The sequence below is a fragment of the Aquila chrysaetos genome, chromosome 3, assembly GCF_900496995.4.
Source record: "Aquila chrysaetos chrysaetos chromosome 3, bAquChr1.4, whole genome shotgun sequence".
Taxonomy (NCBI): Eukaryota; Metazoa; Chordata; class Aves; order Accipitriformes; family Accipitridae; genus Aquila; species Aquila chrysaetos.
This window is the reverse complement of record NC_044006.1, coordinates 18479068-18502740: the sequence shown is the minus strand read 5'-3', so window position 1 is coordinate 18502740 and position 23673 is coordinate 18479068. Positions and strand designations below refer to the sequence as shown.

At 37.5% G+C, this 23673-nt stretch overlaps 1 protein-coding gene across 4 annotated transcripts in view; it reads right to left on the bottom strand.

Moving 5' to 3' along the window:
- Window positions 1-23673, bottom strand: part of BBS9 (Bardet-Biedl syndrome 9) — a 329252-nt gene that overhangs the window by 221926 nt on the left and 83653 nt on the right. The window contains exon 20 of one of the 4 annotated variants that reach the window (XM_041122104.1): window positions 22188-22260. The exons of the other annotated variants lie outside the window; for them this stretch is intronic. Within the exon in view, the coding sequence (XP_040978038.1) occupies window positions 22231-22260 (30 nt within the window). The 3' untranslated portion in view covers window positions 22188-22230. Of the gene's footprint in view, window positions 1-22187; window positions 22261-23673 lie in introns of those variants that run through there. 4 annotated transcript variants of the gene reach the window in all.

The following is a 23673-nucleotide window of genomic DNA, read 5'->3' as shown; positions in this document are numbered from 1 at the left end:
GAAAATGCCACTGTCTTATGGTTACAGGTTTATGACTTCACCACCAAAATCAACCAGCAGTTTAAATGGATGATGAAACAGGAGTCACATGTGGATCTTAAACTACATTTGAAGGAATACTCAACACTGCTGGAAGACAGCATCCCATGAGCAAAATGATGTAACACTGTCAATCAAGCTTTATATTTCGAGGGTGAATTTCACAGATTAATCTGCTGATCTGTTATTTTACATAATGTTATACACTGCTGTAAGCCTCCGACTCTAGCATCTTTGACGTGAAATGTGAAAGGATTAAAATTTAGCAAGCCAACCTGGCAGAAATACAACTGTTGACATGTACTAAAATACACAGTGAAATTTCAATGCCAAAACAATATTTGTTCCTGTTGCTAGATTTTTTTTCCACCTTTTTTAAATTATTTGTGAGACAGTTGGGATTTTGTTTCAAGTGGAACTGCAAAATCAAGTATCTGGACAAAGATCTCAAAGAGGATTATCAACTCCAACAAATTCATCAGAGCAATAAAAAGGCACTTAAAAAGAATATTTCAGACATTAACATGGAGCACAGTCCGCAAAATTTATACAAAATAATGTTTCAATAGGAATAGATAGTTGAAAAACTGAAAAGAAAGGTAGATGGGGAAAGAATTTCCTAGGATCACAATTCTTCATTTAACTCAGTATGATTAAAGAAAGATTGAGACTCAATGTCTTAAGAGATAAGTCCTCTTATTACACTACCATTGGCAAATAGCATTTACTGCTTACATTGCACTTCTAGTGCACGCGTTTTAGTACCGTTTACACACTAAAGTGTAGCAACTTAAAATTGTAAAAGCTGTCATAGTAAAGCTGAAAAGACATCCAGATCTTCCAGTACCAGATCTCATAGTATATTCACTGGATCACATTGCCCACAATGCAAGTAATTACCTATGATATATAAATCCTAAACATCTAAGTGCCAGAGACTGCCTGCTGGACCTAATAATTTGTTTTCAACTGCTGTGTTATCAGTTTGAAGTAAGCAAGGAAAATCTGGCCCTAAGTGTATTAAACTTGAAGAAAAGAGAAACTGTTTACGGAATGAACCCAGAATTGTATACCAGCTGTTTGTCGTGGTTTTAGTCCTGCCGGTTACAAAGCACCACGCAGCCGCTCTCTTACTCCACTCCCCCCTCCCCAGTCACGGTGGGATGAGGAGAAAATATAAAGGAAGGCTCGTGGGTCGAGACAAGGACTGGGAAGGATCACTCACCGCTTATGGTCACGGGCAAAAGACAGGCTCAGCTTGGGGAAGAAAACAAAATCAATTTAATTTACTACAAGTCAAAACAGAACAAGGATATTAGGAAGTAAAACCCAACCTTAGAACACCTTCCCCCCAGCTCTCCCTCCTTCCCGCCTCAACCCCACTCCCGGTTCTCCCCACCTCCTCCCCGAGGCGGCGCAGGGGAACAGGGGACGGGGGTTGGGGTCAGCTCGCCACACCTTGTCTCTGCCGCTCCTTCCTCCGCAGGGGGAGGACTCCTCACCCGTCCCCTGCTCCACCGTGGGGTCCCTCCCACGGGAGACAGTCCTTCACGAACATCTCCAACGTGAGTCCTTTCCGCGGGCTGCGGTTCCTCACAGACTTCCCTGGCGTGGGTCCTTTCCGCGAGCCGACCTTCAGTCACAGACTGCTCCAGCGCGGGCTTTCCCATGGAGTCACGGCCATCTTGGGGGGCATCCCCCTGCTCCGGCGTGGGCTCCTCCATGGGCTGCAGGTGGGCTTCTGCTCCCCCGCTCACCTCCATGGGCTGGGGGGGCACAGCCTGCCGTCTCACCACGGACTGCAGGGGCATCAACCTGCTCTGTCCTCCCTCTCCTTCTTCACTGACCTCAGTATCTACAGACGTGCTACAGAACTGCCTGTTCCCCTTCTTAAATCTGTTCTCCCAGAGGCGCTACCACCATCCCTGATGGGCTCGGCCTTGGCCAGCGGCAGGTCCGACTTGGAGCCGGGGAAGCTTCTAGCAGCTTCTCACAGGAGCCACCCCTGCGGCCCGCTCCCCCGCTACCAAAAAAACCCGTGCCACACAAACCCATAACACTGGTAGATTCACTTACTGTTATTTGGTATCTGCTAAAAACATATTGGTAGGGTTTGTATGCAGTTTGTGTTACACTAGTAAGTTTTTACCTTCCTGGAGCTGGGAATAGTTGATATTTTATCACCTGCCACATTTTAAAGTGATTTATATCTAGCATCATGCTGTCGTGCTGTGTATACTAATTATATAAAATTACTTTAAAAACTAGACACCAGTTTGCATTGAGTTGAGTAGTACCTAAAAAACATCTCATTTATTGTACTTCATTCAAATTTTACATCTGTATCGATCCTGACTGAAGACCATGGCACACCAAGGAGTTCATGATTCACACAACAGTTCACCTGCACAGGCTCAGGCCAGTGCTTGTGCTGCAAGCCCAGCGTGGCCTTCAGGCCTGGGATGTGCTGCAGAAATCCCTCTATTGTAATAGAGGAGCCTGTAGGCAGCTCCACCTCCATACCAGCAATTATGCCACTTGCATGGCCTTGCCTCTACCTGAAAGTGCAGCAAGGTCTCCTGAGAACTTTGTTCCTTTTTGACTGTAGAAATGATAAAGAGTTGTTTCCTTGTTTTCCTAGAAAATCCTTTAATAGCCTGAATGACCAAAAGGGAGAATCTCTTCTATAGATGGTATCTGCCCATCACACTGCACATGTGTTGGAGGTGCATTTGAAGCTACATCACTTCGGGTTCCCAGCATCTAAAGGGACATAAGATTATCTATGCTTACTACAGTGTCATCTCCAATAAACAGCATCATGAATGATACCTTACAGAGTCAAGTGCCTTTCTTACTGGTATCATAACTGACCAGCAGCTTCCAGTGCAAAACATCTCATGCCTGTATTCTCTTAACCTACCACTGGCTTATCACACTGCAGCTGGCTAGCTCGTGGTAGCCTGGGGCTCTGCAGTAGCTCCCACTACCCACTAAAAACTCAGAAAGCCAAATCCAGGAAGGCACCTAGTTGAAGCTGCGTATCTTTACACAGGACCCTTTACAGAGGAGTTAAAGCACTGCCCTAGGAAGTGTGATACCAGGTCCCAACCCTCCTTAATTCCTATTAAGCTCCCTAATCATTGGGATGAAAAGACCCTGGGATGGGACCCTCCAAAGCCAGACCCAAATGAAGTAGGGAATGCAAAATTTATAATGCCAGAAAATAAAGAATACAAACTGCAAGCCAGTGAGAAGAAATACCTTACAATCCACTGAGCTGTTTGCCTATGGTGTACCCTACTCTGGCTACACCAAATTCTTTCCCCATAACTGCCCTATTCACTGGAATGCATTCAAATGTAATGCTCTTATGAAGGTCAAATACCTTTTTTCTCATGTGCTGGATATTATCAGGTAAAGGGGGGAGGAAATACATCAGGTAGGGATTTCACTGATTTTTGGACCATATGGTTAAAGCCTCTTCCCTGGTTTTTGCAAGCAAAGAGGTTCATCATATACTGTTTTAATTAGGATTTTGATCAGTTCTTTAAAACCAAATTGTTATAGTTGTCTGACATTATATATGTGCATGCTGCAATTAATGAAGATGAAGTATTTTAAGCACTCAGTCTACTCAAACGTGTTTCTGAAAAACTGACACAAACATGTTAGGCAATGAATTGAAGTCTATTCTGTAAAAACTAATGTAAAATCAAAGAAAGCCTGAATATATAAGCCCTCACTGAAAACAGTAACTTAACCATATTTTCTATACTAAAATCCACTCACCACCTCACAGATAAAATTTTACTACAATGAAGATGTGACAACACTGCTGTAAATAACTGAGTTTTCTCTACCTCATTTTCATTTAAGCTGTGAAAGGTCAGTGTTTTTAAGTTCCAGTATGCACATTTCCTTGTCAGAGAAACAGAGAAAAAAAAAACATATATACAAGCAAGTACCTTTCAGAATATCCAGAGCCTGTTAAAGAATGCTAGCCTATTTATTCTCCAAAAGGCTGAGCAAATTTTTTTCCCAACCCCAGTAAAGACCAAAGTACAACCATGCCTCTTGGAATAAGCGCACACTTAAAACGAAAATACTCACCTTCCCTCACTATCATTGTTTTTCCTTTAAACTTCTGTTTTCTGTTCCTTTGGTATATTCTTCCTTCACTATTGAATGTATTCCTTTCGTACCTCAAGCTGTCAACGTCCCTTGTTCTATCATATTTATCCCTTAAAATCTTGAGACTCTTTGCCACCCCTTATCTCACTTTTTCAGAACTGTAGGAGTCAGCTTGGTTGATCTGTGAGCTTCCAATTTCTCAGACAGCCCTTTCAACTTTGTTCAGGCTCCCCCTGTCTCCAAATTAAAAAATCCAAAGAAATATGGCTTCACAGATGCCAGCCATTTCTTCTTCATGACATATCCACCTTAAAGCATGTGATTTTTTTTAAGTATTCCTGCCAGAAAGAGATTGTTTCATTGTTTACACAGCTGTTTTAAAAAATGAAAACATTTGGAAAAAAACATTCTTCAAACTTTTAATTTTATTTCCTTGTAATTCCACATCCTAAGTATTTAGGAACTAAGATATTTTTTAAATTAATCTTCATTCATCTGTCTAGAGATTTCAATTTTTTATGCCCTGGATTCACTCCAGAATAGTGAATGGTGAAGTCCATTTTTTTCCAAGGAAAAAAAAAAAGAAACCTTAAGTATTCACCTACCCAGACCAGGCCCAAATCATTCAGTCAATGAACAGATTATCATTGAATTTGATGGACATTGGGCTGGGCCTATTGCACATGAAAAAAGTTCCTGTACTAAATGCTGAAGAAGCAAATATTAAAGATTCAAATGAAAAAGTTTTGTTTTTTTTTTGTACTAGCATGAGGCAGACCTCCAATAATCTTAACCATGCTGAGTAGCTGGCTTTAGCACATATTTAAATCAGTTCTACACACAACAATTTACATGATCAAAATTATACCCATAGGATCATACATGTGGACCAAAATGCCAGACTATTTTATCTGAAGGCTGTTTTTAATTCTGTCCTTGTTATTTTTGTAATGTGATGGTTTTAGTTATTTGGCTCTTCTAAAGGCATTAGCTGTCAGGAAAACAAAGATATAATAGAAAAAGTAAAAATAAACCAGTTCTCATACACATTCTGCCTTTCACAATTTAGTTTATAGGTCTACAGTACATTTACGATTCTCTTTGCATTGGAGGGAGGAAGGGAGAACAAAGTCTGAGTAGTATCTATAAGGTGCTGTTCTTCGCTCTGTCTTGTCACTAAATGTGAAACGGGAACTGAACCACAGCACAAGTTGCTGTACAAAGACACTTCACACAAGATTACCACTGCAGAATTCAGCATAATGTTGGCATTGCTAATGGGATGAAACTAGAACAGTATGAATAATACATTACATGCACCAATCAATGTTACACTGTAATGGACTGATGGAAAATAAATACTCTTCATGAAAAACAAGGAAGAACTTTCAAACACAAATATTTTATGATTATTCATTTATTATCTTTACTAGATGAAAAGAATCAACTGTGACAAAAGTGTAAAAGCAGCATAAATGTTGCTTTATCTTTACCAAATATTTATTATTGCTTTGAAGCATGACTAGCTTCTGTACTTTCTGGGTTTTCTTCCCCTCCACCCTCCTTTCCCCTCCCAATCAGGACACACAAAATCTAAACGCCCACTCCTGTTTTAAATAATTTCTAGGCCTCTATAAATTGATTATTCGGATTTAAAAACTAAGACAAAGTAGTATGTGTAAAAATAATTTGTCTCATTCTGTCTGAAAGTTCCAGATTCTCCTCCTTTCTTCACTGTATCTTCTTACCCATCTTTTCTTCCAAGTACAACCTCTACTACATTCCTCCAGCCCCCAGTCTTCCTAAACTCTTATTTTATTACCCAATAGCAACAGCCATTCACACACATGTACATCGCTTGAGCTAAGATCGATCTTTCTTAGTCTCACTAGCACTGATAACTATACATAGAAAGTGCTTTCCTACACAACACCTTACTTCAAAACAGTCTGCATCTACCTCTCTTCTAGGCTTCACAAATCCATCCAAGGCTCAGATCTCCTTCCCTACGGCCCCCACAACCTCCATGAACAGCCAGACTCTGTGCAGATTATAAATACGCCCTACTAGTTGCAGTGCCTGGAAAAGTAAAAATGAAGGCTGCAAAGGGTCTGGTATCATGATAACAAAGACAGCTCTGTATTCCAGGGCCCTGAATCTCTCCTCTTTCTCTGCATGTAGTTCATGTGCTATAGTCAATCCAGGGACATGTAGTTTGTATCATCACTGAATCAGAAAAACATAGGCACATCATATTCTCTTCAACACTCCACCTTCTCTTTTCCTCATCTCAAAAAAACTCGAAACAGTGAGCATGCTTTTTGTAGCCACTGTCTTAACATTCTTCCCACTTGCTGAATTTTTGAAACTTTCATTCTATTACTTACACAAAGTGGCTCTCAAAGAGACATTCTTTATATATTAATTTCAGAACCAACCTACCAACTCCCAGCATGATAATTATCAAGGCATAATTATCATCCCAATTAGTCTCCTCAATCCAAAGGGCTTTTATTACTATCTTCAGGTTCATTTATTATTATTATTATTATCATTATTATTAAATCTTTGCAATGACACCTTTATCTCAGCCATCTGTAAACTCTTCAAGTTTTTCAAATTGTGATTTCAGATCTACCGGTGGTCTTCCTAGCAGAATTCAAAGCAACTGGCAACTAAAAATACAAATAAAAACTACCTACACAGAAATCCCACTCAGCTGGCAGGTATACAGCTGGGCTTGCCAGAAGACAAAGTCAGAGGCCAGCTCCTAACTGCTGTCAGTGCCAATTTAAAATATCTGGTTTTATAGCGTTAAAGCAATGCTTCTGTAAAACAATGAGATGCTGTTTGTCTAAATTCTAAGCACTTTATTTTCTATCTTTCCTTGTTTCCAACTTCCAAACAGCGGCGGGGGGGGGGGGGGGTGGGGGGTGGAATCAATCAGTGTGAACGTACCCATTTTGTTAAAAAAGGACAAAGAAATACTGTATTAGATTGTATGGTATTTGAGGAAATGATTGGTATTTTAAGTTTGGACTGCCTGCAGAAAAGGGTTCCAACTTGAGCGAGGCCACAGTGTGCTACCACAAAAGAAATGTTAAGATAAGGAATACAGTAGGGCAGCCCTAAAATTAGTCATTGCCACATGTCCCACACTATTTGGAGAGAATTTTAAACTTTCCTTCATGATCCTTATGGCCTGTATTTGTTGACCACTGTTCCTTTAGTTTACCAAGGCTAACAATGTGCTGTGTAAAATTAAGCATCCCTTTCACAAGAATAATGGCCATTCGAACTATTGCATTTTCTCATTAGTGAGTGATTCTTAAATGTATTCCCCTTTGTCTTCTTGTAAATAAAGTCTTTACAAAGCTGAGGCCAGAAAAATACTAGATGAGCTTCGCACTGCTCTTGCTCTGTGAAGATCTTCTGGTATGGGAAAGGTCAGTAACTAATTCCCTTCAGACTACAGACTGAGACAGATCCAAAAATTTAAACAAAAACAGTATTAGAAAAGCCAATAAATGAACCTAGAATCATCTTATTGTGTAACAGCTTTCCTAAATACCTCCTAAATACTCTGACCTTCATCCTTACCCAAGGATGTTAGACCTGCTAAACTCAAAACTTGGTTAGGATTTGGTGTAGTGAAATGGCAAGATCTTCAGAAAAAAAGAAAAAGAAAAACTTTACTCTGCTTGCACAGCATCCAATACACAGGGTGCCTTGAGCCTAACTGGAGTCTATAGGTACTCCAGAAATTTAGAGTTACTTCACACTGCATTGAAGATCCTGATCAAAACCAAACCCAGGCTTTTTCAACTTAAACAAAAACTTCTATTGCCATCTGAGAGATTCAAGGTCACAGTAGAAAAAAAATCATTCAGATGCTGTTACCACCAGCTGCTAGAGCCAGAGGACATGGGAAAATTGGGGAAGTGTTGGTTGCAGCAGACTGGAATGCTGGGGTAGCCTCCTAAAAGCCTGCTCTGATTTCTCTCCAAACAAACATCTCTACCACTTCAGCATGGCAACTTTAGTTTCTCCATAGGTTACTTCTCTCATGATGCCCGGGGAACTGTCCTCATCTGACCAGTGAGGAGAAGGAGGAAAGGACTAGTGCAACAAGCAAGACTCTGCACTTCTACTGGGCAAAGGTGTCAGGGAAGAGCCACTTGTGGCAAGAGGGGAAGGGGACCCACTGAAGGATGGGAGGGCATACTGTGGGGATGATGCCCACAAATGACTGGGTGGGCATCCCAGACTCATTCATCCTCAGTCTCTCATTTGACCTATTCGTGTTGATTAATGAGCTGAGAATGAACTCGTCTGGCAACATTTCCCACTTCAACTTCGGCAGCGCAAGGCATTTTGAAACCCAGGATCAGGAGGACCAGGGGATCGGGCTGCAACCCAAACAGTGAAAACATAAGCCTGCTTAGGGCTCTAAATCCAGATTCTGACATGGGAACAACACTAGAAACTATTAGTAAAAATGTATGGCTTGATTCAAATTATATAAATTTTAACAGATGGGTTAAGGAAAACTGCATTCCTTTGAGGTTTCTTAAGAAATATTTTACATATCTATTTTAATTTTCAATCTCTGAATATACATACATTCACTTTTTTCTTAGGTAAATATATAACTCTTACACTCATTAACATGTTTTAAGACTAAATTTCCTCTTTTCAGCTTCTGAAAACTACTACCGGCTTTAGAGTTATAAAAAACTATGCTTCTAGGTGGTCTCTTCACTATTCTTTTATAGTGCTAACATCCAGCAAAGCTATGCCTATATGAAGAAAGAATATCTTAAACTGAGTTTAGACATGCAGACTTATAAGGAACATGCAAGAATCCTTTTGCATCATTGGGAATTTTCCCCAAGATTAAACTAGAAGAGTGACTCAAATTGTATACATTATCCAGAAACCAGTATTTGCACACTACTCTTACTTACATTTTGGAGGGTCAAGGTAACTATACAATCTTTTCTTAATGGTGTCATTTAGAGTAAGGCTTCAAAAAGCTAAAGAAAATTTTTGCATGTTATGGTGAAACAAAGGCCAAAAAAATAAGGCTTGCTACCTTATAAGCAATAAAGCAGGGGGGAAAAAAAAACCAAAACAGTAGTAGCTAAAATTATAAAAGGCAGGGGAGTTTAAAAGTTTAAATATGGGGAAGAACGGAAAAATCCTGAAATGCAATCTCAACTCTTCCACCAGCTTGCATTCCAGCCCCAGATAAATTACTAACCAGTAGCATTTAGCTACCTACAATTCAAAGTTCTGCTTCTATTTACCAGGAATGCTTGACAGATATTAGACTTTACTTAGTCACCATATATTAGCACTTTAATCATTATTTTCCCAGTAAATTCTACCGATGTTTCAGAGTGCAGAAGGAAAAACCTGGAGAAAGAACTTAAGTAAAGTGCAACCTTCTTATACAGTTCCTCTATAATTTATTTGGTATTTTATGAATTATGAGCTCCTTATCTAAGTTCTTCCTTTTTTATAATGTACCAACTCTTGACAGGAAAGCTAAGCATATTTACAATATTTGTCTTTTGCTGCACTCTGCTGGAACAATCTATTTTTCAACTGAAAGCAACATTGTTCCGTATGTAATGCAAAAGTTAACAAAAGAGAGAGGGAAAAATCCAGGAATCTTATTTCTTGTAAGTATGTACTGTTTTGAAGCACATGTATTTTTCAAACCAGAATTTAGACATTTAAATCCATGTTTAGTTGACCTAATAAAGTGGCCTATTTTAAAAGAAAGAGCACCTGAAACTGTCCTAGATAGAACAGGATTAAAGAGGGCTCCCTACTGCTCAGAATAAAACTACAACAAATTAAGTGCCTCAGTAATGCACTGAAAAGCCTCTTGAAACAGATTGGAAGGGTCCAGACTTGCATGCATCATTTTAACTATCCTTCACCTGATAAACACACTGTTTTAAGAAAGGAACATATGCACAGAAACCTAACCCTCTCTATTTGATCTCTGATCAAAATACAAAAAAATTAAGTGACAACATAGGTTATTATAACATTTACAGAAAATGAGACAAGACTTTGAATCTCTTCAAAAAAATGACTACAATTTACTGGACATTTTATGAAAATTTAAAATTTACAGTCCCATTTGTCTCATTAAAAAATGAAGAAACTTACCCAGGCTAGAGAACAGACCTCAGCTTGTGTTAACAGTCAGAACTATTAACTCCCATGACAATTCATTCTGGCTGAGGATCTGCTCCAGAATCACCCAAACATGCTCACAAATTAAATGTGACCTCCTACTAGAAAAATGCACCTGTGATTGAAACAAAGGGTTATGACTTTTTTTCTTTCCTTCCCTCCCTGCCCCCAGGGAGTAAACTCCTTTGCAGTGACCATAAATTTCTTCCCCCCCAAAAAAAATTTTTTCTTGAAGGGGAAGTAAATAACACAGATGCAACAGAACACAAATGTCACAGGCTTGTTCTAGCAGTCTTCCGAGGGCAATGAGGAAAAGCTTTCACTCTTAGACCTGTCTTGGGAGTTGCAAATACAGATGTTGGCACCAGTCCCAGAACACAAAGCATACTTTTCAGTTTTTACTAATACCTGCTAAAATTGTATCTTGGCATTTTTGCTCGGAAAGAAAATTAAGGAACAACCCTTCTTAATGCTTTGTAATCCACACAAATCTCAAAAACTATTCTCAGGGAAAGGTTTCCATAGAATTTAATTTTATTTTTTTTTTTTTTAAACCAACATGGCCTCTCTGTGGTTTTTGTGTTTTGCCTGTTTTTTTAAACCAACAAGGCAGTCATTGCCTTTACACCTTTACAGATTGCCTTGCTGAATTCAAAACCAAGAATAAATACAGACAATAATCAACAAATCACTCAAATCCTCACATGAGTAGTGAAGTAATGGTTTCAGAGCTTACAGACATAGAATGGATAAACAGTGACATAGGAAACAAAACATGAAAAGGACATTTATCTGAAAACTATCTACTTCAAAGGTTGAAGTACTTAGACTAAAATTGGACAGGCCAACTGGTTTCTCTGTAAAGGCACTGCTAGTATACCCACCACCACTACCCTCAAAAAAGTTTAATTCAGAAATTAAAACTGGTTTTCATAGGAACAAATTTATACACTAGAGGCCAAGTGCTTCTCTGTTCCATAGATGGGTTTCCCACAGAAGAAAAAACACATGAGCAAGATGAAGACTTGTATCAATGTGTTTTTCTCCATTTGTCTCTGGTGCCTTTGTTAAAAATAAATGGTCAGTGATTATCACAACAATAAACATAAATGGGGAGTTACACTTCAAACTGTAAACATGCCATGCCATGCTGCAATTTTTAACCCGTAATGTAAGAAAACATATGGGAAGAATGGGTGAAGGAACTTTTTGGAGACACTGGTCTTCCAAAAACAAATGGACAGTGCAGGCAACAATTTAAGAACTAGGTAAGGAGAGCAGTAGTTAAGTACTGGGTAGGAATCAAGTCAGATAGACATATCTGTTGTAGACAAGCTTCCACTACTGTGCATCTCAGGGAAAAAAAAAAGCAATAGAGGAAATGAAGCAGGATATCTCTGCATGACAGGGAATTTCACATCATGGAATTCTAACTAATTGCAATTACAAACTACAATCTCTTCACGTGCTTTTATACAAAGGAAAAAATAGCAAAAAATAAAGTGAAATAAAATGCAAAAATACAATCCAGTAGACATGAATAAAATAGTGAAGATTGAGTCAACCTGCAAGCTGTTCATAATTTCTGCAGTTCATAATTTCTGCATACAATTAAAAAAACAAACAGAAGGAGAAAGGATCTTTAAATTTGTCAGAAGAGACAATGTTTTACTGAATCACATTCCTTGTGATTCTGATCAAACAATACAGATTTCTTCCCAAAAGGGGGTAAAAATCTGAAAGATAGCTATTAGTAGCCAACAAGTAATCTGCTTCGTATTTGTTTCCACAGTAAAAAGAGAAAAGAAATTGAGTATATCAGATGCTCATAAAAGCTAAAAGGAATAAATGTAGCTAGAAGACATAGAACACACTGAAACACAACAGTCTTTTTGAAAATACTTATTTTAAGACAGACTTCCAATTGCCTATTGGAATGTTACAGACAGCTAATGCACAATGAAATGCTCATTAAGGAGAAATGAAAAAACAAGGAAAATGTAAAAAGTTTACTTTTCCTCCAGCAAAGAATGGAATTTTCTCAAAACTCTGAAACCCCATTCAGATTAGAACAGAGGCAAGGGCTACTACTGTTTTCTTTAACATGACAAATCTAATTAGCTAGCAAATATCTAACCAATAGCTAGAGGTTGCTCTTTAAGTACTAAATAATGAGATGTAATTAAGGTAGCAAAGGCAAAAGGTTACTAATTTAGGGCATTTCTATGGTGTAGTGTTTAAATTATAGGTTTTATACAAAACGCATGGGCCAATGCACAAGAAAAAACCTTAAAAAAAATGGAATGCAGAACAAATTAACATTTTAATATTATAATACTACTCAATTGTATAATGGGATTTTGCTAAGTGTCACAGAACAGAAAATAAAAGTAACACTCCAAAGTATGCTTGTTAACCTCTTCAACCTAAATACATTGCCAGCCTGCTGACAGCAGTAAATAGACACATTGTAACATGAAAGACTCTGAATTCAAAGGGCTTTAATAGGTGTTGCTTTTTCTAAGTATATTGGCCTTGAGAGTATAAACAATGAACAAGATAAAAATTATGTTATCCACACCAAATAATTTCAAATTTCCTAAAGGGAAATGGAATGATTCCTTTAAAAATACCATTTAAAAAATCCAGTTCCTGTGATATAGAATGTCTTTTTCTCCACTTCTGCTTCCCTGGCAAGTATAGTCTTCAGCACTCATACATCATGTTTTCTAGGTTGACCAAAAGGCATTTTGGAAAAATAAGGATTACAGCTGTCACTGCCAAAACCTGCCACCTCAACATTTCAGTGTCCTGGTCATCTATCCAACAAGGGACTCAAGCAAACACTTAATTTTCAGATATCTAAATAATACCAAGTCTGTATCCATAACAAATTGCCAATACTAAAACAAGAAATTGGCAGTCACAGAACTTTGTGAAAGAACTCAAGGCAAGCAGAATGGGCAGAATATTAAATATAGAAGCCTTAAAATAATACCTCTGTAGTTATGATTTTCATCATTACTGTCTTCTTCCTTCCTGACTTCAGACACCCTCAGTTCATTACACCAACTTTTCCTGCATTAACCACCTTTTTCCTTTTCATACTGGTTTAAATTATCCACAACAGAATAATTAAAGGCTTCACAATGTAGAAATACCTACTGTGTGGAAGTCAGTAGTTAAGCACAACTGAAACATAAAATACACCTGTTGAGATGCCAACTGGCAAGAAGAAATGGAGAAGAAAGTTCTTTTCCCTTTTGTTTTTGTCGATTTACAAATTTAACCAACAGTTTAGCTCCAACATAAACTGTACCTTTTATTAAAAAGATCTAAATTGGGAGGATGACCACACAAGTTACATTTTTCCTCAGAGAGGTAGTGGCTAGAGCAGCAGCTCCAAGCTCACTGCAAGGAACATACACACAAATAAACAGATGTTTGGTTTTTTTTTTAATAAAGTGTTTATACTATTCTTGATTTTTTTTTTCCTTCAGGAACCCATAGTCCACTACTATACTGCCTCTAGCAACTAATACCAAGCAGAATCCTAGCTCAGCTGATCAGGGTGTGCAATGAATACATAAGCAGTATTATCAGATGTTCTGGGCAAGCAGGGGGTTAATGACCTGAGGTCTATTCTCACCCCTGACATTGGTCTACAGAGTAGACCAATGGTCTATACAAGTCAGTTTGGGCCAGCCATCATCAGTGACTAAATTAAATGTCACACCTACACAAGTACCCAAGATCAACAGAACAGTGATTTAGATGGTCATTCTCCATGTGTTAGTGGAAATAAGTAGTTATAGAGACTGATGTAAAATGATTTTAGATTAAGTTAGCAGATAAAATAGCTTGGTGTTGGTGGGTTTACAGTAAAGATACAACAGTAACCAAATCCACTTCAATACTCAACTCACACCAAAATCTGCAAGCATTAGATGAGTAATTTAGTTAATTTGGTCCTCAAATATTTATTTCCCAGGTGGGGTTTGGGGTTTTTTTTGGGGGGAAGGGGGGGGGGTAGGGGGAGGAGAGAGGTCTTTTTAAACCAGAGTTTGGCATAAAATGCTATTAAATTACATGATGTATGTAGCTTTCCCCTTATTATTTAGTTGTTGGTATAATGAACATATAAGTTGACAAGAACCCAAGCATTTCACTGAATCCAGGGATGAAGGTCTCCGAAATATTTACTCAGCATGAATTTGAAACCAACGTATACTTGCCATCCAACCACAATGCAATATTATCATCTATTGTCCATCAAAGAAATCAGTATCGCTTATCGTGAGTTTACACCAGAAAATTACCTAGTTCAATGTTATTTCAGCTACCTGAAGGCACAGCACCCATGGTCACGCTGGTAAAACAAGTATAGTAGCCACCCAAAAGCAAACTATTAAAATTCAATCAGAAGCCACTAAAAATGTTCTCAGTACTGCATGCAGAAATTAACCAAAACTGATAATAATTTAATATTCACTTAATTCATCACATCTGGACCACTTAATTAAAATGAGCAATTTCACGAAGATCATGTATGCAAACTCGCAAGGTAACCATTGTATCTTCTACCACGTATGCTCACTAATTCTTCTCAGCTGTATAGCTTTTATGCCTCAAATGCTTTTGTACTGCATAATTACAGGGCTCATATAGAAAACTTTCTAGGGAGCATGAAATAAGTCTTTTCCATCCTTCTATGAAGACAGTATGAATTTTTTTATTCAAGTTTTGATTACACTACTGCATCGCACTTCCTCTCTTACCTACGGAGTACATTTCTCCCAGTGAAAGAGCCTGTCAATGATTTAAGCTTCAGCACAGGTATCTGATATTTCAGATTATCAGATATGACATTTCTTTCAAAGAAATAAGACTTACCAGTATTTCTTTCTCCAGGGAATTGTAGCCAACCGGCTCCATTTTCATTCATTCAAATGCACACAGGTTCTTTCAGTCCCTACAGAAAGCCCTCATATACGGTCTGGTGAGCTCATGTTTAGGCTGAGGATACAAGATCTACCCCTAAAAAAGGAATATTATTTTTTCCCCTTCAAAAAGACATTAGCCAATGAAACAAATGTCACAAGATGTGCCAAAGAACATTTACATCACAAGAAGTGACATAAATCACTTCCTGATGTTGCCTTTATACGCCAGAGAGTACAACCTGCACATACCCCTGAGGACTGAATCAAAGTTTGGGGAACCCTCTGATAGGTCACATTGGTGCAACAGCTCTAAAGTGGGAACCCCACCCAGGGTGGAGTGGGGAAAAAAAAATTTAAATAGAATCAAACCTCTGGCCCTTTAGTGATTTGAATGGAGCAGTGCGTGTTCAAACCTGGCTATTCACAGGTTCAAGAGGAGTAATTCAGTAGATAGGGCTGTATGACACAGCACAGTGTAGCTGAAACCCTCCTTTATGGAAAATGTGACAGGCCAGACTGAATGCAGTCCAGCATATCCCAGTTGAGGTGCTTTGTGCCATATCCACACACACAAGGGCATTTTATTTCCAACCTCTTTCTCTTGTGATGGCTGTATTGTTTCCAGCTTTTACATGGATCTAACCCCCCTCCCCACAAACTGGCTGACCTGAAGTGAAGACTGTCCCACATTGGAGCAAGTAATTGCTACCACAGACCAATATACAGAAAAGTTGTGCCAGCAATCCTAATATATGCTTCCCAAGCACAGCTAACTACTTTCAGACATTTTTGGAATATATCTTCTAATAAAAAGGGGCTTTGATGACATTGTAAGTATTCCACTGTTAAAGCTAAATTAGTCTTAGGGAAACAGAAACATAACACTACTTGAACACCAGTAAAATAGAGAATTTTAATTATATGTAATAGCCAATAAGCTACTTTTAGGGGCTATGAAAAAACTACATTTAGCAGAAAGAGCAATAAAACAAGAGAAGTTAAATATAACTCCTCCAAAGAACAGCATAATTATTCAAGCCAAAAAGAGCTAATTTATACTATGGATGTAGTTCTCACTGACATTATCTGGGGAAAATGACTATTACAGGAGCGGGTGTGATATATAGCCTTTAAGTCATGCATGATAAACCCTAATGGTTTTGCTTTGAGGTAAAAGTCTTTACTAATCAAGGAATGAATCATTCCCAAAATGTCGAGTTCCTGAGGCCATGTGTGTCAGAAGTGCAACTCTAGAGAGAATACTCAATCATTAATGATCACTTTTGAGATTTTTATCAACCGACTAATAAGCAAGGAAAGGAGTTAAGGGGCTTGAACAAAGAGTTAATGGATCTTTAATGACATTCCATGTGTTTTAGTGAATAGAACATAATGAATGTTATTTGCCATGACCACAAACCACCAACCATCAAAGTGCTCCACACATTGCAAGTGTTAAAGTAATGCAAGGAACAGTACTTATGCTTTCAAAAGATTAGAAAATTATGTTTACTTAAAAAATTGCAATGCCAATACTTATTTTGTATTACACCTATGTAGTAGATTACAGATTAGAAATAAAGAGCCTAGCTTCCTAAATCAGTAGATGGACATGAGGTAAGGAGAAAAATGGGAAGATGTTTTCTTCTTTAGTATATTAGGGGCTGGACCTGTTGGTATCAACTATCACAGAAGTAAAATTCTGGCTCTTAAGATATACAATTCTAAAACGACATTCAGGAACAATTCTGAAGACTGAAATGAAGATATGATGAATGACGTGTATGTACACATATATACGCATGTGCACATGTACACAAACATATATCCTTTTGTACTACTGCCTATAAATCACCTACATCTAAGGAGGGCAAAGGCATTTACCTTTGATATACTCTTCACCTTTGTGCTGAAATCATTATGGAAATACCAAAAGAAATTACTCTACCTAACAGCCTGAAACCACAAAGGATTACTAACCTAGAGTATTTCCAGTTCCCTAAACCAAAAAAAACTGACTGTAGAGAACCTAGTTCAATCATGTGAGTCTGCAACCAAGCACTAGAAATAAGAGACCCAAAAATCAAATGGGAGTGTGTCATTTGATAGCTGGGGGAATCTTATTCTGAGAGCAGGGAAAAACAGGAAACAAACAGAAGCAAAGAGGGGAGATCGTGCTTCCTCTCAAAAGACAGGGACAAGATCCAAATCTCTTGCTGAAGAGATGAAAGTAAGTTAGATCCTTCCAAGTAGCATGGCTCTGTTTTCCACACAGCTGTATTTTTCATGCCAACAACAAAATGCACATGCACATTTAAAAATTCCTTTGCAGAATTTAATTATCATTTACTCCAAGTGTCAATACACATACTGTCAGTAGTGGGGAAATTCAGTATCAGGAACTGGACAAAGCTGAAATAGCTGTCATCAGTTTGAGTTAACTGGACTCCAGGAAACTCTGAGCAAGATACATACCAGATACGAGATCGAACCTAGAGTGCGTGCCTAGAGACCAAAAGACAGAGAGGACCTGCAATTGTGCTTGTCACAGCACCCAACAGCAGAGCAAAAGCTTAAAACAGATCTGCAGAGAAGGGTGCGGAAAGTCACGGAATTGTTCCACAGCAGCTGAAAGACAGGAGATCATGAACCATCTCCAACTGGGAGCCACATAACTACATTAGTGCAGTGCTATGAGGAAGGTGCATTAGTATGTTTTTTGTTCAACTTTGACACAGGTGCAAAGCTTCCAGATGGCATCATATTCACATCTAGCTGGTGTTGAACACAGGTGAAGCAGACACGTGACAACGTCCCCAGGCATAAAGGCAAGCCCCTTAAACACTGGGCCAGAACCCTGTGTCTTATAAACCAGGCTCTCTGGAATAATGGTGGTTTAAATCAGCTAAGGATCTGTTCTGAAAACTGATCAAAAGTGTTAGACAAAAGGGAAAAAATATGCTTACCTTTAGATACTTGTGAACTGTTAATTGGAATATTGGTTTTCATCTGAAGTGCCAAAATTTCAGAGAGGAAATCATATGATTCGGAAGATACAATTCAGAATCAACTAGTTATCTCAATTGTGATTTACACCCAAAACTAATTTTGCCTGATAGTGTCAAATACTATAAAACGGACAAGAACTGGCACACAGTATTTCAATACTTAAAATACTGCTTGACAAGGTTTCAACACTCTTGCTTGATCACAAACCAGAATGAAAGAGAGACATAACATGCATGATCAGCAGCACTAGGGTGAAAATTCCTCACAATTGTCTTGTTAAGTAAGATGTGCTCAAAGGGATTCTAAGTTCCTTTAAGTTCTGTCCAAAATTCAGATTAATTACACATTCTGCTGAAACCTCAAGAAACATAAATATTTAGTGCATTTCCCATGGGCTCCTAAATTATGTCCAGGGATACAAAAGATTTGCTTATTCTCCATACATTTAACTTTGAAAGGTTATTGTATCATAACTTTCTCTTTTTGGATGCTTTTCTAAAAAAACATTTAGTTAACTCTTTAACATGAGCTGAATGTTCTTTTTGTGTATGCATTTTAGAGTAAACTTAAACAAAGCTGCAAGTCATATCCTACATGCTTTAACCAGGTGTTGCTCTAATTTTTTTTTTCTTTCTTTGAGAAAAAGAATGCTACAAAGTTAGGTTTAGATTTGGTTAATTACATGTCAACTTTCAAGACTAGAATAGATCCTGTCAAGTAGTACGGCTACTCAATGTCACTCTGAAAATAACATGGGATTGAAGGGCTCCAAAAGGATCAAACCAGTTGCAAGAAGAGTTATCCATAAACAAAGAACAAACGTAAGGACACCTAAATACCAATCCTGTGCTGTGGCATGAAACTATGGGCCAGTCCTAAGATTTAGCAGCTGGCATGAATTCATAGCACAATTGCTTAACTTCCATCTCAAAAACATGAAATATTCCATCATTCTGTTTAAATTAGGCTATGACAAAGAAACAGTTATGTTATGAAGTTCATAAAGTTCTGAAAATATTAGAAGCACCTTTCTCCAAAACTGTCATAGGAAAGAGAAAGGGCAACTCCCCTGACACCACTAATTAAAAAAACCAGTGCATTCATTTAGAGACATTTGACTTCCAAAACCTTCGCAAAATTCATCTCTTTCTCCAGAAGTCTCTACTGAATGCTCAAGATCCCCAACTAACATCCAGGGCTGTATATGTGAGGGACAGCTCACATCACAGATCTCAGGGAAAACAGCTACCCTTATATGTGGATAAAGCTTTCTCAGTCACAGGTAACATATTCCTACACAGTTTACTGCTGTGTAAAGAATTAAAATGGATCCTCCTGATGGAATTGCCTACTTTATTCTAAATAAGGAGTCACGGAATCTCTACCTAGAAGCAATTGTGTTTGTTGACCACTTCTAATAGACTGATGGTGAAATGCTACACTTACTTTCCAGTGCTGCTAGCTGTATGAACAAGATAAACGATATAGGAATGCTGAAGGGAGAACAAATGAGGGAGATTACACTGAAAAAAATCTGTAGGAATTGTGTTTGTTCCTGTTCCCCGTAAACTGTAACCTGTGAGCACATCATGAAATCTGAAAGACTACTTGAATACTTTTCCCCTTGTTTCAAGCAGAGTTTTTAAGTGAAAAATTCCTACGTGCATGAATCTCTGCAATTCATATGCGGAACGCACAAGATGCAAGACCACGACCAGCCAAGATAAATACAAACCATATACTAAAGACAGCAGAATGAACTGGACAACTTCTAGTTGTTTACAGAGCAAGATCTGAAAATTACATTGAAAGCCACTTTATTGCTGCTTACAGCCAAGTATTTCTGTGAGACAGGTTATTCAGTAATAGTATAAATAAGATGACCATGACAGAATAGCTGAATTAGGAGAAAATAAAGGGAATAAACTTGCAGTATCAATTAGTTGTAGCAGTTCTGTTTAGAAAACCATGTTAGGTCCTCTTACTAATGGAAAGACACTCTCAAATTTATAAAGTATCTTAAAGAAAGAAAAGCTAAAATGTATCACCAATCAAAAATCAGGACCCATTGTTGTAGAACATGTAGTTATTAAGCCTAGATGTCTCAGGTTATGCAACTGTGCTGACCATTTATATGGGACTTGTTCTGTCAGTCCATTCCTAGTAACTGTCACTTCCAATGACCACACAAAATTTTACAGTGACATGAAGATCCAGAAATCATTAAGTTCCTCTATATATTTTCTAAATTAGCAGACTGAGAGAGGAGAGACACTATTAGTATTTCTACTAAGACAGGGGACATCATCCATCTTGTCTGGTTAGGTGGCTACTGCCAGTCAGCACTAGTGCACTGGCTTGACAGTGCACAAAAAAGCAACTGACGGTGGGTGCTGAGGCCATGGGTAAAAACTGAGATGTCAATATTAGAAAGCACAAGTGAATTAGTGGTTTTACAGGGTGGGGATGAAGAAGGTTCAGAACATGGGGAAACCTGAGGTACTGTGCAATAGTGGCATCAAAGAATAGGAAGGGAGCTATGCTTATTACATATGATGGAAGTGTGGGGATATAGGATAAAACTGTTTGATTCATGATTTGTCTTAATTTTGCTACCTTTTACTGTAATACAATGCAAGGTAGAAGTGATTGCTTTGTCATTACATTTTTTTGTAAACTTGAACTGTTCAATCTTCTCTCAGATTCATGTTTTAAGTACTTAAAATTGGTTAAGCAACAATTAGTGCCCTAGGACAACTCCACCCCACGTTTAAAATACATCTGTCTTCCTCTTTCCCTAAAAGAACGTAACTGCAGTAGTCTTCTAAACATGGTTACAGGGTTAAACACAGCTTACACCTAGACACAGCTAGAATTGCTTAGATTCACCAGGATAAAATCCATGTGGGTTGAAATAAGGAATTGAACCATCTGATTTTTATGACACTTGTTAATTCCAGCTTGTACCTGGAAACCCAAACAATGTATGTCAAGAGTCAATGCATGAAAATTATATTTCCAGGGCAGGCACCTGCAGCTACTGTCAAACTATATATATTTTTTTTTTTAATATGACAGGAAACACATTGTAGAGATTAAAGATTATTAAATTACACTTTCAAGCAATAACATCTCTACTAGGTGAGCATTATACAAAGTACATGCTATTTACACCAGCTACTATAAAATTTGCTGCAATCTCATTTAATATTTGAAGTCCTTTAAACTACAAAACGTCTATGCAATCTCAACTACTGTTCAATTGCTTCTAAATTTACCTAATTAAATTCCTTTCTTAGAACAGGAGCTAGCAGCACATCCAATTGCACTCGTAATTTTTTTAACCAGAGATCAAGAAATTAATTCATAGGCATACAAATAGCACCTATTGCAAATTGATTTTTCCATTATTTTCATAGCATCTTCCTACAAATCATTCCTAAACATTGTAAGAATAATATTCCCTTTTTCTAATATAATATACAATACAAGGCTACTACATGTATAACAGCTTTTCTTTTCCTTCCAAAACGGAATACCTGATGTCACTATTTGTTAACTGTTGTTAATAGTCATTCAAATCTATTTAGACCTAGAATATTACTTCAGAAAGACAAAGTCTAGAAGATTAAACAGGACTATAAAACTATAAGCAAGCTTTTCATCATTGCACACACTGATGCCTGCTTATACATTTCTCCATTATTGTGAAGATGAAAAGTAAGGTGAAAGTTTCCTTATAGTAAACCCATTAGTAATTTTATTGTAGCGCTAAATACATCCTGCCATGTTGGTAATGTACAAGGACTAATACAAAAATTTAATTCATAAATAGAAATGCTTTTTACCAGAGAATCAAATGCAGCTTGATGAATTTTCTGTGGTTTGGCATCTATAGGTTTGACACACCTTGTACATCCACCTACATATCACACAAACACAACTTTTACTTGAAGTTGAAAATCTGAAAATTAACATTTACAATCTACTTCAGCTGTAAAATTCAAATCAGTTCAGCAATTCATAACAATTTGCAGGTGGGCAAACAAACTGTACAGAGTAAGTTTAAAGTAGGTATGTATCACACCTAGGCAATGAAACCACACGAGTTGAATATTCACCATTATTTGATTTGTATTTAAAAGACTGTTCACAAAAAGGTTATATATCTGCTGTATAACTGTTCTGATGCAAGGAAATAAGGGAAGCAATAAGAGGCACCTTTATATCCCCATGGATTTGGAGAAGTTACACCATTATTAGCTTCAATTTAAAAAAAAAATCCTAAGATATAATAGTTATTCTATTAAGAATGTAACTCATATAGAGCCCAAATGCTGGGGAGTCTGGGTTAAAAAGAATAATAAAATCACATACTCATAGTAACTGGAAACTCCTTCGTGTTCTAGATGAAAAGATTTGGAATACACTATAAAACCAAAACATCTACATTTCCCTTCTAACTGCAAAACCCAATGTAAAAAGTAACAAAACCTTTCTTTGTACATAACAGTTACTTCGGTGAAAAATGAGGGGATAAAGCAATGTAAATTTTTCTTTTCTCATAAAAATATTTAACATAAGAGAGGAGATGAGATTCTCAGAGAATGCTAAGAGAGTAAAAATCAATTTCTTTTCTAACAGAGTATTTTTTGTGGGATTTATCATATTTGTTTTATTACAAAAACCCCTAAAACTTCTACATCACTTTTTTCAGAGTTCAATCCAAATTCCACTGAAGCAAATAAGAGTCATTCCACTAAGAGTCTATGGATCACCATTCTTCACTGAATGCATTCTGCATTAGGAAAACTACTAAACACAACCATGGTGCTCAAACCAGACAACTTTCCAAAAGGAAAAATAGAGACAACTTGTTTGAACAATTCGTCTGAAAAGCAGTATTCTCAAAAATACAATCATATTAATTCCAATGTCAAAAAGGCTATATGCTTAAAAGAATTTTTGGAGTGAGACTTTATACTGTTCGTATTTATCCGACCTCATTATTCCGTTACTGAAAACACACGTACCATATTTTGAATACTTCCAAGTATTTGCATTAGATATACTTGCAAATAAAGACAGATGACGATACTGAATTAAAGAAAACAAGGTCTTTTCTAATATAGGAAATGCATCATCGAGCAATTTCATTTCACCCACACAGCAAAGAGACAACATTAAACCCTACCACAGCTCTCACTGTCAAAACAACATATGCAGCAGTGCGGTCTCTATGGCAATTACTATTTTACTACACTTTTGTTTGTACTAACAATAACAACATTTCTTTGTTGCAAGGGGGTTCACATGAACAAAAGAAAATTACAAA